Here is a 15640-nt window from a genome sequence, read left to right as displayed (position 1 = left end):
AGCTTTGTGGACTCTTTGTAAATCTAATTTATGAGCGGTTGACGTGAGAAGATTGTTCGATACTTTATCAGCTGATCGAGTCGTAACTAGGATAAGACACAACAAGCTGTCCTTTACCTGGACCACAGGGATTAAATCATTGCATCATAATGAAATATTAGAATGTAAACTTGTAAATCAAATACATATAATCCAAAGAACAATCTGAGTCCCTCACAGGAAGGCAGGACCGCTGGAAGGACCACAGGTGAAGCAGCAATCAGGGCAGCAACAGGTGCAGTCCATGAATGGATGATGGCTAAAGCAGCGCATGGAGCAGAAAATGACGTCAGCAGAGACACGGAGTCACAGCAGAAACTGTGAGCGTTACATTACCGCCATGTTGGTAGGAAGAACTGCTTTAAAAACACCAACAGTTGACTGCAAAGCATGTGATAGTCCTGGGTTCTAGCTCTGAGTTTATATATTCACACATAATGAGTATTTTATACCTAATAGATACATCATTTATTGAAACAGCAACACTATCAGACACTAGAACGGTCTATTTGTTTTGGTTTCTCCCCTTAAACTCCTGTATGATATATCAGTAATATTTACCAGCCACATTAGCTTAACTAATGCAGCCTGTATCTGTAAGCTAGGAGGGACAATACCTTTATGTTATTGTAATAACCTTGTTAATCACATGAAGAGTTTGTACGTCTATTACAAGGACATTAAAACTCTGATTTTATGCATCCATGGATTTCAGGCCATGAAGCGCCTCTATTGTGTAAGCACTCTTTGTGTTCACTAAGTAATTAGCTGTTATAATAAGATATCAGAGGCAGTTTGTCTGCGTCATCTGACATTCTTCCGACTCTACCTCATACGGGTTGATCCTGACATGTGGATGTATCGTTCTCTCACACATTGGTCAAGAGTATCGACATGCTTTCTTTTTGTGTGTCTGGAAGCCATGAAGACCGTGGTTGCCCAGCACTGCTTAGAGTTGGCTAGCGTTGCCTAGCGTTGCCTAGCGTTGCTTAGCATTGGCTAGCGTTGGCTAACGCTGCCTATCGTTGCTTAGTGTTGGCTAGCATTTCTTAGTGATAGCTAGCGTTGCTTACTGTTGGCTAGCATTTCTCAGCGATGGCTAGTGTTGCTTATTGTTGGCTAACGCTGCCCAGCATTACTTAGCCAATGCTAGCATTGCTTAGCGATGGCTAGCGTTGCTTAGTGTTGGCTAGCATTGGTTAACGCTGCCTAGCGTTGCTTATTTTTGGTCTGTAAACGTATCAACCTATGTTGTCTGATGCGTTTAGATTTTGAGGTTATTTAAAATCGGATAATGATGAGGGACATATGCATTAGTATATGGGTGCAAATACTTTTCTGATCTTGAAAAACAATTCCCTTTGTCAAGAAACCTGCTGTTGATTTGTTGCAATCAACTGTAAAAGTTAACCAAAATGAGACTGTATGGATTTTAGTGTTCAGACAGAAAAGGAGAATCTGCCCAAGTTACAATCTAAAGATCAGACGTCAAAGAAAACTTAAATCAATAAAGCCCCATAGATCAAGTCTGTTTTATGTTCTCACTATCAGGGCATCAAACAGACACTTTTAGAAAGGTTGTCGAGCGTCTAAATCCACCTTTGAAGGCTCTGTTATCATCTCTTCCTCCCTTTTGGGTCTTTTTTTAAAGCCGGTTTCCATTAATGAGAAATTATTTTATTTTTAATATTGTATTTTTTCTAATTTTTTGTCCAATATAACTGAAACATTAACCTAAGCTACTGATGGGAAATATCAATTTGAAATGTGTTGCCTTTAAAGTCCACCCAAATGCTCTAATATCACCATATTCATCCATTTGTTGAGTAATTCATAGTTTCAACAGTTTGTGCAGACTGGAGATAACCAGCAGTTGGCCTCCTTCCTGCTGTCATTTATCTTTGTTTCACCTCCTCACCCCCCCCAAAGCAACCCTTTGCCTCGGTAATGTCTCAGCTGTTCCTGCAGGCAGGGCTCTGACTGAGTGCCTGCTCTGTTATGGGTTCATTGGGCTGGTATGCGGCAGGAATCTTTGGATCAAGGTAATTTCACACTGTTCAAGTTTTTCCCAGGCGGTTAAGCTTCCCTTTACCTTTGTGCCAGTCGGAGAGCGAGATAGGGAGCGACACATGTAGCCGTTAAACACACACACCGGCTCAGCGGCTGACGCCACCAGCAGAGCCGGGGCAAACACATGAAAGATACTGCCTATAAATTACAATCTAACGCCTCACATTCCCAAAAGGATCAGATTATTGCAGCCTGAGGCAGAGAGCCGCGGAGGATGGTGCGCATTAATGCGTGGTGCTGTAACCAAGAAGCTTTGCTTCTGCCAGGGAACCACGGTGGAGGGCTCTCCCTCTCTGTGGCTGAGTACAGATCACAGACTGTGTGCAGGACAGAGTGCATGAGTTTCCAAGCTTGTTTGTTGTGATGCTCATCATTTTTGGTGCTGCTTCTCCACATCTGCACCCTCTCATGGTGTTTGCATGTACTCTGCTCAGTTATTGGTGTCAGCAGAACGAGGCAAGCAGCCCATGCAGTCAGAGCAGGAGGGAAGCCCTCCAGAGATGGTGAAGTAATCATGGTGTGATCTCAGAGTGCACCACCTGTTACCACCTGCAGCAGAGATGGAGAAACCAGGGCAACAGACGCCGCTCTGACTGGGAGGCAGGGCTCCTGTTACTTCAGCTGCTCGCTTTCTGGCTTTCTCTTCAAGGATTTTGGGAACTCTATGGGTGACATCGTTACGCGCCTCCGTCTTTGAAAGCTTCAGCTTTAGAAGCTGCTGCTCTTTCTTCTTTATGGAAGTCGTTAGTGAATCACGGATTCATGCAAAGGTTTCTGGGAATGACCTCACACTGCAAAAACGGATCTAAAAACAAGTTAAATGTTCGTAAAATTAGCAGATAATAAGATTATCTGCCAATGGAGTGAGTATTTTGACCCCTAAAATAAGATAATTAGACAAACTGCACTTGAAATAAGATGATTGAGATGAATTGTTCCTATTTTAAGCGCAACATTCTTATTCCATTGGCCAATCATCTTATTTACCTGCTCAAATCAAGGACAAATACACAGATTTTAAGAACATTTTACTTATTTCTAGTTCTGTTTTTGCAGTGCACTGAGCCGGACTTTACTGAACAGTCCCCCAAACCTTTGTTAGGTTTAGTTTGTTGCCTACTGAGCAACGTGTCACTTGTTGGTTTGGCTTTTACCGTAACTAATAGTTTAATCAAGATGAAATCCGCCCCTCCGACCGGAAGCCTAAAGCCTCGGTTGGCATGGCGGAGGAGAGGAGGAGGGTGGGATGCATCCCTTCTCCATCCCACCTGAACCACAGAACGGGCTCCATGGCCAGAACCACTGCTGACCCAAAACAGAACCAAAGGCACGTCTCACGGTTACCAAAAACATCTTCTGGACTTTTGGGAAAATATCCCGTGGACTGACGAGAAAAAGTCGAGCCTTCTGGTGTGCATCACCTGCAAAGCTAACAAAGCATTTCAGAACCAGAACCTCGTGCCTACAGTGGGCTGGGCTGGGCTGCTTTGCTGCTTCAGAACCTGGACGGCTTGCTGCAGTTGATGAAACCGTAAATTCTGCTCTCTGGGTGAAAAACCGGAGGATTTTGTGAGTTTAAGCTGAAGTTCACCTGAGTTCAGCACCAGCAAACCGATCCAACACAAAGTTGACTTAAAAAAAATACACAATGAAGGTTTGGGAGGGGTCTAGTCAAAGTCTGACTTAAGTGTGATGGAGATGCTGAGTTCATGCTGGAAAACTCTCCAATGCGTCTGAATTGAATCAGTTCTGCAGAGCAGAGCGGGTCCAAACTCCTCCACGGCGCTGTTAAAGACTCAGAACCAGTGATCAGCTGAGGGTTTAGGGTATAATTACTATTCACTGGTTGGTTTAAAATCATCAAACTAATTTTGGTATTTCTTGGCTGATATTAACATTGATGATCAGAAATGTAGGACAGACGTTGGTCTAAGGCTTAGGGGCCTGTCATGTATGGTTGAGGCTCACAACTCTGTGGTTCTGTGGTTCTGAATGCAGACCATGAAGTCCATCTGATTAAAGTGACTGAAGCTGAACGTCTGAGAGGAACCGTCATGGCGTCTGGCTGCAGGTCTCCACCTCATCCTCTGCATCACCAGTTTCTGCGTCTCCACAGCGAGCGCCCGGCCGGCTCAGAGGAGCTGTGAGGAAGGCGGCGGACGCAGAGCTTATAGATGAGACCCTGAGGAGGAACGGGGGGTTGTCACTGTTTGCTGGAGCTTCACCATCAGCAGCAGCTATCTCTGATGGTCGGTCTGGACTGTTGCCCCTCAGAACCTCAGCAACACCAGCTGATCAGCTTGATGCTGGCGCCTGTTGTGATGTCATCACAAAGCGAAGGCTTTCCTCTGCGGCGCTGCTTCTCAGACGTCTTCATGAAGAGGTGCAGGGGGATCGGTTCTCCGTTGTCCAGCGGTGGCTTCATCACCGGACCTGCAGCTGAAGCGTTGCTCTGCGGCGCCGTTCCTGAACTCTTTCAGAGCTGTGTGATCATTTCTGAAATGCCAGCGGACTTTGTTGATAAGCTTCAGGATCTCTCTGACCTCAGGCTCCGCGTGTTTTAGTCTGAACTTGTTGTGATCCCAGGTGGAAGTCCTCAGGATGTTGATCCTCCCAACGCACCAACAGACACAATTTTTGAAAGTTTCTTCCTACAAAAGGTCCTTGGATTGTGTTTGTGTCAAGGTCTGAGTGGGATTAACAGCGCCTTTGTTCTTGGAGCGCACAGCCAGAGAAGGGGGAGCCATCGGCTGCAACAGTGATGCGGTATCAGCGAGCAGCTGTTGAATGAGTGACAAAGTACAGGGCTGTGATATGAACATGGGAAAAAGCTGAAGAAGCTGCAGAGGGAGAGCGGGCAGCAGCGGGCGGAGCGAAGCAGCCTTCACTGCTGTTATGTGGAGAGAAAAAGGAGGAGAGAGCCGGCCGTGCTGTCGGACCGAGGAGGTACTGATGTTATTTAGCAGCTGGGGCTGCAGACCCTCCTCTCTGCTGGCTCGCTGGGACCCTGATCTGATGAACATATGACTGGGTGTTGGTGGAGTTCAGAGGACAGGGTCAGGCATGTGGAGGAGGGGAGGGATGGAGGGATGGAGAACAGGGTGGAGAACAGGGTGGAGAGCAGGGTGGAGGGATGGAGAACAGGGTGGAGAACAGGATGGAGGGATGGCAGAAAGGTGAATGTGTGTCCAGGTAACTGAAGACTGGCTCAGCGGTACCGGACCTCCTGGTTCCACTGATGCTCCGTCGTTAGTTGCCCCTGCAGATCATCGCTCAGATGAAATCCACCTTTCATGCTCCATCCCTGAATCCCCTTTAAGCTTTATTAACTTAAATCATATGAAGACGGCTTCACAGAGACGAGTTCTGCTCCATAGTCTGTGTTCTTATTTAAAGGCTGACCTGAGGCGATGCCATCATAATTTAGGATTTAAGCTGGAACTGCTATCTCTTATTGCAAAGATGTGTTTCATAGAAACATGCAGCTGCAGCAATACCTGTGCAAAGTGAAAGGAAACGGGCAAAGGATTAACTATAGATGAGGAAAGTAGGGGATATTCTGCTAGTGTGCCACTAAAACCAGCTAACTGGAGGCTCCATGGATGCAGTAGACAGCTGTCTGTTTGGGCTGATTGGTTAAGGAGCACCTGAGGGATGACCTCCAGGAAACAGCCCAGGTGTTTTTGGCTGTAGTGACTGGAAACCTTTCAGCAGCTCATCAGGAAGCCATCCATGTCAAGGTCTTCCTCCTGCATGTCTTTGCTCTGGATCCTTTTGACGCCGCGCCGTCCCTCTTCCAGCTGATGATACAAAGGCATCAAGAATGCGGGAGGTTGCTTCGAGAATTTCTGAGGGAGTCTGCAGAGAAAAGCTTCCGCTGCCAAAGCTGCATTGTTGTGACATCTGACAGAGAATGGAGGGGAATCTCCCACAACTCCCACAGGTGGTCAGTGGAGACGGCAGCATGGCGGGATGCTCCCACCACGCAGCATCAAAGGGAATGAAGGCATGAGGCGACGGGGAGGAGGAGGAGTAGGAGGAGCCTTCATCATCTCAGCAGGTAGACGGCTGTGGGGGGGGGGGGGGGGGGTCACCTCTGAGAATCTTGGATCAGATGGAAGCAGAAATCACAGATTTTAGACCTCCTGATAATGTAAATGCTCCTTTTTGCTGATATATTTAAAGACAAATTAAATTGTTGCTCCAGGTTGATCGGCTGGTTTTCTTCTCCAGTTTGTGCTGCTTCAGCGCTGCTCAGCTGGACAAAAGATTTTCCAGTAAAACTTTGCATGATGTCTGTTTTCTGATCGTGGATGAGTAACTTCTCAGTGAATTGTTGTTGTTTGGCACACACACACACACACACACACACACGCACACACACACACACACATCTGCAGCTATTCAAGCACAGAGACAAACAGCAGAAATGAGGAAATGTGGGCTTGATAAACAAATGGGTCGATCTGGTGGCTAGACGTTGTTTTTGTGAGAATCCAGAGAAAATCATCAAGTTGAAACAGTTTTCTTCTTTTTAAATTAGATTTTCTGTTTTCTTGAACAATGGCAGAATTGTTTTCCTGCTCTTGCTTCACTGCACAATTCACCGTTCAGTTGTTGAATAAACTCGGCGGATTTATTTCCAGTGGTCAGGGCTGCAGGAATGATCTCACCTGAAGCTGCTGATTATTAAGGCTGTGGAAATGTTTCTAGAAATAAAAGATACATTTGCAGCACAAATATCAGCTTTTAACCAAATAATCCTCTTTTTAACAGTTATTTTGCATCTTTTACTTTGTCGTATCTCTGGTTAATTATTTTTGTATGTTAACAGAATGCAAATGAAACACACTATTTACATAATTTTTTCTAAATAAATAATAATCATTTTAAAAATAGGTTCTAGCATTTCCTCATGTTGTTATATTGCTAAATAGAAATCTGAAGATAACGACTTTTTTATATAAATTATTATTTAATTTCTAAAAATAATTTAAAAAAATATTTTTGGGGTAAAATTCTTAATTTTGAAAACCTTCAAAGCCCTGATATAAAATAAGAGCTGACTGAAATTACTAAATAAATGTTTTCTAAATAAATAAATTTAATGAATTTATAAATGTAATAATTTTCATGTATTTTAATAAATAATGCCATCAGATTGCTGTAGTTTCGCTTTAATTGTATTTGTTCTGACAGAATGGAGCAGATAATGATCTCAGGAACGTTTCCTCTGCAGCAGTTGCTGACTTGTTGCTGCAGGATTGTTGGATTTAGGCAACTTCTCACACATACCTGCAGAGATCTGATCTTCCAAAACAAGTTCCTCCAGATTCTTTAAGGACAAATTAAATCTTCATAGTTTACTCTGCTAGAGATAAAAAAAAAAAAAAAAACAGAAAGCCTTCCTCAAATGCAACCGACCTCTTCATCGTTATCCTGAACAATTATGTGCCAAATACACAGAAAAAAAATATTTATTCTAAATTTTTATTTTCTGTAAATTCCTGTTTAATTTCTATCTTCTGTCCAGTCTAATTAATTCACATTAATTGCGTTAAACTGCTGCGATTTTAATTATTTTTAAATGTAAAGATTCCATCTTTAGGTGGATTTTTTTTGGCGTTTTTAAGAACAAATTATTCTTTAAAAATAGATTTAAAAAGCCGAGGCTGTGGAATGCGTGTCTCGGTGGCTTTGGTGTCCAGAAGCAGTCGCTGCTGTCATTTCTTTATTCCTCGGTTCCTCTGAATTCCCCTCCGACACGTTCCGGTTCTGCGGGAGAACCGAGCCGACCTCAGCTCCGTCTGGTGCCGGTAAGAGCGGCGGGGAGGCCGCCTGCTGATTGGCTGCTGCGCCGGGTGGGGGTGCGTGGAGACCAGTCCCTCCTCCAGGGTGGACTCACCTCCTCTCACTCAAACATCACTTTACGCAAAACGTGCTGAAACGTTCAGCCTCTGAGAATAAAAGAAACTCAGCGTCGGGTTTAAAGCGGTGAGCCATGGAGGAGTCAGTGTTTGTTTTTCGGGAATTTATTTTTCTTTTAAATTAAAGACGTGACTCAGACCGAAATATGTTTCTTACAGCGTAATCTGCAGTTCTCAATCAAACTTTCGAACTTGGTGTTTCTGGTGAGCGGTTCCGTCCCAGTCTGCCTGGAGCTGACTAATGTCTTGACTCGGTCTGGTTTCTGACAGGCAGGATGTGATAATTGAATACTTCCGGGGACAAGAGGCGCTGCTGCGGCTCTTCTGGCTGACAGAATCAAGGGACCCCGGGTTGGATGTGAGGATGTGCAGCTTAGAGATGCTCAGGTGGAGAATCAGCTCCAGACTGACCAGTTCAATAAGAAAATATTTATTATTTCAACGAGCATCCTGTGGAAAAATGTCCAGTTTTTAATAAATTGGTCCTTTGTTCACCTGCTGTGGTAAACAGGATTTTAGTCTGTTTTGTGAATGAAAATTGAGCAATTATGTTGCTTTGCTCGTAGCAAAGAAAATAAAAGCAACTGTTGCCGACATCACCTGGTGAGGAATATTTGGGGATGACGCGTTAAATGTGCGTCATTGCGCATCTTGGAGCTTTGTTAGAGTCCCATCTGCTTCTGCTGGACTAAAACCTTTAGTTTCCACCTAAAGCCGTTGTCTCTTAAAGTCTGTAGAATATTTTTCCCTCAGAAATTATTTTTTATTTATTTTAATAGATTTTGATCCTTGACTGGTTATTGTGTAAAGTTTTAAATTTCAAAGTCTGGTTAGTTCAGCAGTTTGGACGAGCAGCTAAATCCCAATTTGAACAATTAACTCGTTTTTTTTTTTTTTTTTTTTTTAAGTGTGTGGCATAAAACATTTGGTTCCGTCTCAGACTCGAGTTTAAAAGTGCAGACTGTCAGTTTTAAGGCTCCTTCCCTCAGTCAGTTGGGGCGGGGGTCAGGTGGGCTTGGGGTGGGGGGTGCAGCAGGCATCCCTGATGGACACCCACTGACAAATGACCACCACAGGGAGAGGGAGGAGAGAGAGGAGGTAAAGATAAAGTCTGCCCAGTAACAATCGCACCGCGTCGGCTCAGCGCTATTGGCTAGACTCGCAGGGAGGAGAAAAAACTTCGACTGGGAAGAAAAAACTTTAAAGAGACATTTCCCCACTTCTCTCTCATGCATCCCCGCTCAGCCACCGAGCCTGGGTGCAAATGAACAGCTCTATGGCTGCGGGGACTTAGCAGCCCTCGGTCTTCCCCTCATGCGCTCATGGCTCGTTTCATTCAAGCCTCGGGCTTTGAAGTCGACTAAGAATGGGACGGGGATTAACATATTTACACATGCAGATTCCCTTTGTGACTGTATGTGCTGCTAAATCATGTTGGCAGTTATTTTTTTAATTATCTGCCCTCGGCCTGGTTTCCACCTGCTTGTTTTCCATGTAAATGACACCCGAAGTCCAAAAATAATGGCCATTTAGAGCAGGAACCGCTTAATATGTGTCAGTGAGGCGAAGCAAACGAGTCTCATCTTTCTGTTATCTGCAGGAGAAGATAATGCAGAAAAGAGAAAGAAAAAAAATCAACGCTGCTTAAATTTCCTAGAAAGCTATCTCATATACCAGAAGCTGTTCGTGGCTTCTATAAAAAAGTAACACGTAAGACTGTGTGTGTGTGTGTGTGTGTGTGTGTGTGTGTGTGTGTGTGTGTGTGTGTGTGTGTGTGTGTGTGTGTGTGTGTGTGTGTGTGTGTGTGTGTGTGTGTGTGTGTGTGTGGGTGGAGGGTGGTGGTGTCCTCTCAGGGCGCTCTTGCATGCATCTCAACATGTAACACGCATTAAGCTACTTCTCCACGCAGAAAGTTTCCACATGCAACAGGTTGTGCTGATGTTGGCTGAGGCCGGCGGACAGAAAGCAGCCAGCAGCTGCTTGTCGTTCACATGCAAACTCAAGTTCACTAGTAATGGAGCAAAGTAGCGCTGCTGATGACCTCATTCGGTGTTTCTGTAATCTTAAATGGTTTAAAACTCCAATAGACTCTAAGCTTTCAGGGCCCTTCATGTCTGGTTGGTGTCGCTAAAATGACTCTTACACCTTGATAACAGGACATTCATTTACAAAAAGCTGTAAAGCTGAGCTGTAGGTGTCTGCGTTGATCTGAGCCGCCTGTGTCTCTGCTGCAGGACAGAAAGAGAAAGGGACAGAGCAACAGTGATGCATCTGCCTCACGCACCCGATGAGGAAAATTGCGTCAGTTGCGCACGCAGGGCAGGCTTCAAATGCGCTCAGCGGATGATATAGAGGCGCACTGTGGAGAGAGAGGGGGAGAAAAAAGTTGTTACCAAGGAGAGGCAGGACGACTCTCGGAGCCCCTGCAGTCTCACTTTTATGCCTCTAAAACTCTCTCCCTGCTACTTGTCTGCCTTTTCGCGGCGCAGCGCAGCTTTTACGCGTCGGGAGGACGTTTTCTACGCTTTTATTTCAATAAGTGAAGTTGAAAGATCCCCCTTCCGCCTCCAACACCATGGAGCTGCTCTGCCTCGAAATGGACACCAACATACGAGCTCGTCCCGATCCGAACCTCCTGCGCGACGACAGAGTTCTGCAGAGGTTGCTGACTATCGAGGAGAGGTTTCTGCCCCAGTATTCTTATTTCAAAGGCGTCCAGAAAGACATTCAGCCTTTTATGAGGAGGATGGTCGCTACTTGGATGTTGGAGGTACCGACGCTCACAACTCTTATTTCCGTGCTCGGCTGTAAAGCCTCTCGTTGTCGCTTCAGACCTTCTGGACCGTGTTTGTCGTTTGTCGGCTGCATATTTGACGCATAGATGGTTTTCCGACAGACGGAGCCTGCTGTTGACCTAATATGTCGATGCAGGCACATTTTTCATTTTAAAGTCCGATCCTCTGCCTGGCTCTCTGGTTCTGGTTCTGGTACCAGGGAGAGCCCAGAAGTTCCTCCTGCCGCTGTCTGCACCGCAGTTCGGAGGATTGCTCAAATCTGCTGTTATTTCAGATGACATGAATGTTTCCATGCACACGTATGCACTCCTCCATGCAGCGCTGCCTTGTGCTCTTATCGCCATGTTGCTTTTCACAGGAGCGCTTGTTGCTTATTAAGCTCATTTACAGACCCAGTCCCGCTATAACAGGTTGTGAGCAGGTTCGGTAACGTCGGGGGAGACGCTCAGGTGTGCGCTAAATGCAGACATGAGCCCCCAAAGCGATGCCAACATCCAGGGGATCTGTTTAAAATGTCGGAAGGGCGAGGGCCTGCTGCTGCCCGGCGCTTTCTCAGGAATTACGTTCCATTTCTGGCGATTGCTTGAAGATCTGCGATCGACACCTGCATGGGAAGCAAGCAGACCCCCTGAGCTTTATTTTAATACCAATATCGCCACGATGCGACCTACTGGAGATTTTTAATTAATTTTTGAAATAATTATATCGGCTCCGGGGTGACGCACTTCGGACCGACGAGTCGCGACTCGCTTCTGATTTTGACGTTTTAATCAAATTTATCGCGGCTGGATGTGGATGGGAATGGTCGGCTATGATGTGGAAGTCCCCCCTGAGGATTATCACGCGAAGAAAAAGAGTCTAGATAATTTATTTATATTTTTAAATATTTTATGAAAATATGACGACTGAGGAAAAAGCCCGTTTCCGTGTGCTGCGCTGTCGGGGAGGGTTTTTTTGGCTCGGCTCTTTGCGACTTGAATTCATTTCTTGGTGAATGAATTGCAGGAATTCAGCTCCATTGACTGTATGGATCCGACATTTTTTGGTTTTATGTAAGGAAATTGATTTGGAATTAATGTTTGATGTCGCAATCAGTTTGGGCTGGGCCAAATTCTTGGCCGGGCCCCAACTATGGGTGTCACTGAAATTATATGCGCTCTTTGTGTGATTACTCTTTTATTTCGTTTTAGCATAAAAGTTTTCTATGCATCCAGGCTGTGTGATGGATTAAAACTGCCATCGTCCTCTGCTGTCTCTTCATTCAGGTCTGCGAGGAGCAGAAGTGCGAGGAAGAAGTTTTTCCTCTGGCCATGAACTACTTGGACAGATTTTTAGCAGTGGTACCGATCAAAAAGTGCAACCTGCAGCTGCTGGGAGCAGTCTGCATGTTTCTTGCCTCCAAATTGAAGGAGACTCGTCCATTAACGGCAGAGAAGCTTTGCATCTACACAGATAACTCCATTAGACCACAGGAGCTGCTGGTAAGCAACAGTCGCTTCAACTCTTCTCTCTAATTTCCATTTCCTTGTGTAAAAATCAGCTGCATTAAGACAAAAAGGCGTAAGATTTTTTCTGCATATTTTTCGTATATTTTTTGGTGTATTAATTTAGATAAATATTGTATAGAGATATTAATGAGCGGCATGGTGGTTCCTGCGCCGCCGTGTGCCTCCTGCTCTGAGGCGCATGAAACGCGGAGCCACAGCGCGCAGCTCCTCCGGCTTGTTCCTGCTGCGCAGAACCCTACAGGCCGCCTGCTGCAACTGCCCAGCCGCACCAGGCGCGGTCTCTACCGCCACCTGGTGGCAGAAATTCGCACAGATCAACGAGGTCACTGGAACTGCAGCCAAAGTTGTGACTGTGTTCCTGTCAGCCGGAGAGGGACGCACACATTCAGATGCCTTTTACAGCTTAGCCCTCACAGTCACAGATGCATTTATCACCTTATGTCAGCGTCACACAGCTGCAGGACACGCTGCTAGGTTCTGGTCAGGGATGCTGGGGAGAACAGGATTTAATGTAAGTTGTGGGTCCTGCTTGATTTGGCCTGTTAATATGTGCCATCAGCTGGGCCGGCACACTAATTAATTAGGCCAGTTCGTCTGTGAGAAGAGTTTCCACACTGCTCTGTGGTGCTACAGAGACATTCCTGGGGAGACGACAGCCAATCCCACCCATGTTGTGAAAGACGAGGCTGATAGTTGTGGGCCTGCTGCGTTGCCTGACTGCCCTCTCAGCCAATCGCTGCAGTCTGCTCCGTTTCCTGAGGAGCTGCTTCTGGTTTTGTTGGTTTCTGATAATATTCTGAAACGGTTTAATCTCTTTTTTGTTTCTGGGTGTGTTAAACGTGCGCTAAAAGGGAGCTGCAGTCTGGTCCAACCCAGCAGAGAATTCTGCCCTTGTTTTATGTTTAAACTGAGCCAGTCAGTCCTTGAACTGCTGCGCCGAGGCCTCCGCTCTGTGTTTCTGTATAAGGCAGCAGTTTGGCTGACATGCACATACAGGAAGCAAGAGATCAGCTGCTCGGGGCATGTGATCCTTTTTGGTGCTCATCTTTAGTAACCATTTCTTTTAAAGGAACCAGAATCTTGCAGAGAAGGTGTGACTAGAGGAAGGCAGAAGCAGAAGGAAGTGGGTGACTGCCTGCCACTCTGTCAGCATCGCATATGTGTTGCAAGGCCACTCAGAGGCTTTCCCTGTAGCTTCATGAGCCGCTGCGTTGGGAGGAGAGGTGTTTGTGACCAGGAGGCAGCAAACATGCAACAACCCAGATTTATCAGTGCAACACAATATTTCCTCAGTTTAAATGTTCCTGAAGGAAAATCTAAAAGCTGCCTCCTGACTGCAGGTCCAGCAGCAGCTGCTGAATCCTCCATGCAGTTTCAGGAGCATCTAAAGCCACGAGGCTGTGGTGCTGCAGGGACCAACCCAGATCCCCCCCCCCCCCCCCCCCCAGATTACTCACCATCCCTCCCATTAGTCACCTCCGTTAGGAAGTGAAAGGAACAACATGTCGGAACAACCGTGAAGCTCACGCAGCCACGCTCTGGACTAATCCTGCCTGCTGGGCATTCTGCGCTGATCTGCTGGCGGTCAGACCAAATCAGTTCAAACCGTTCTACAGTCAGAGGTGCAGGAAAACTTTTAGTCCCAGAGAAATGCGGCGCTGCCATCCGTCCCTCTGCTCACACAGTGGAACCTCTGACGGGCCTCTTTAGGAAAGTCCCGGGATGCCAGACAGAGAGGCGAGGTGGAGACAGTGCTGAGGTCACCTGGACGGCGGCACGGCTGGCCAATCAGAGGCTGGCTTAAAGACAACCACCTTTACCCTGAACATGTTCGCCGGCTCAGACTCTGAAGGGCTGCAGTCTGTCATCCACAGCATCTACAGGCGTTTTTATGTTCTTTGAATCGTTGCAAATGCTCTCTGCTCTCTCTGCTCTCCCGCTGCAGGAATGGGAACTGGTGGTTTTGGGGAAGTTGAAGTGGAACTTGGCAGCAGTAACACCAAACGACTTCATTGAGCACATTGTGAGGAGGCTGCCGCTGCCCGAGGATAAGCTGGCACTTATACGGAAGCACGTCCAGACCTTCATCGCGCTCTGTGCCACAGGTAGGACCCAGGAGGAGCAGACGACCCCACAGCCGGGGTCCAGTTACCCCAATGAGCTGTGCAGGCAGGCGCCGAGGCCCTGCTATAGATGGCGGCTATAGATGACGGTTGCATGGATGTCCCTCCATGTTGTGCCTCCAAACAGCAAAGCGTCATATTAACAAAGGTTGTACAGCACACAGAGATGCACATGTCAGAAGTGCTAAAAGTGGTTTGTTCTCGTAACTGACGCTGCATCCTAGACGTATTCCTGCCGCTGGTGCAGCAGGCGGATCCAAGCAGTCGCTGTTTTCTCAGGCTGGCTCTGACCTGCAGCGTGGCCTGCAAGCGTTTTAGAAATGCATCTTCCCAACCTGTAGCTATGAGCTCACATATGATGAGAACGTGGTTCCATCGAGTGCATTTCATTACCAGAGGGAAATAGACTCACCTGACATGCATCAGCTGCATAGCTACGTTTTAGAAAAGCAGGAATAAGTCCCAATATCTCTGCAAAGCAGAATAAAACCACTGATGGACGCCATCCCAGGTTCCACAGGAACAAAGTGTGAGGCCATCAGGCCGTTGTCTTGTTGTCCTTCTGCTCCTCAGGTGGATTTTTATTTCCACGTCAAGCTTTCAGCCAATGGGGGGTCTTTAACATAATTATATAATGATTATAAGTAATTATTATAGTAATTATAGTCTTTATTGTCATTGCTACATCCATTCTAGCCCGTGCCTCAGGGAGCGTGGTTGCCACTGGGTGGCGCACAGGGAGCGTTCTGGGACCCAGTCAGTGGGAGTTGAACCGGGAACCTTGCAGCCTCTCCAGGACGCATGCCTTGCTCTCTAACCACTGGGCCTCCACTCCTCACCCAGGTTAAGGCGAGGAGGATGCAGGAGGAGGTTAAGGAAAGCTGCAGGAGCATTTTATGATTCCAGCTGCCTCCTGCCGTATGATGATGTGCCCCTGGGCAAGGCACTTAACCCCAGGTTGCTTCCTGATCTGTGAATCGGTGCATGAATGTGTGGCTCTGCACCAAAGCGCTTTTAGTGGTCGCTGTGACTAGAAACCCGACCTGACCACCCCCCATGGGAGCAGCTGGGTGTGCTGCCACCCCCCCCAGATAAGTGTGGATGTATGCGGGGGGGGGGGGGGGGGGTGTAGCTTAAAGCTCCATCTCTGGTCTCCCCCGTTTCTTCCTCGGCTCTCA

General features: G+C 46.6%; 1 protein-coding gene across 1 annotated transcript; it reads left to right on the top strand.

Moving 5' to 3' along the window:
* Positions 1-10267: 10267 nt before the first annotated feature.
* ccnd2a (cyclin D2, a) lies at positions 10268-14444 on the top strand (the record flags this gene model as incomplete). The annotated part of the gene is given in 3 exon segments (XM_036126915.1): positions 10268-10806; positions 12097-12312; positions 14285-14444. Coding segments are annotated over 3 exon segments (571 nt in total), but the record flags the coding sequence as incomplete, so codon positions are not given.
* Between the last annotated feature and the right edge of the window lie 1196 nt (positions 14445-15640).

This window comes from Fundulus heteroclitus, chromosome 2 (genome assembly GCF_011125445.2).
Source record: "Fundulus heteroclitus isolate FHET01 chromosome 2, MU-UCD_Fhet_4.1, whole genome shotgun sequence".
NCBI lineage: Eukaryota > Metazoa > Chordata > Actinopteri > Cyprinodontiformes > Fundulidae > Fundulus > Fundulus heteroclitus.
This window is presented reverse-complemented; position numbering and strand designations above follow the sequence as displayed.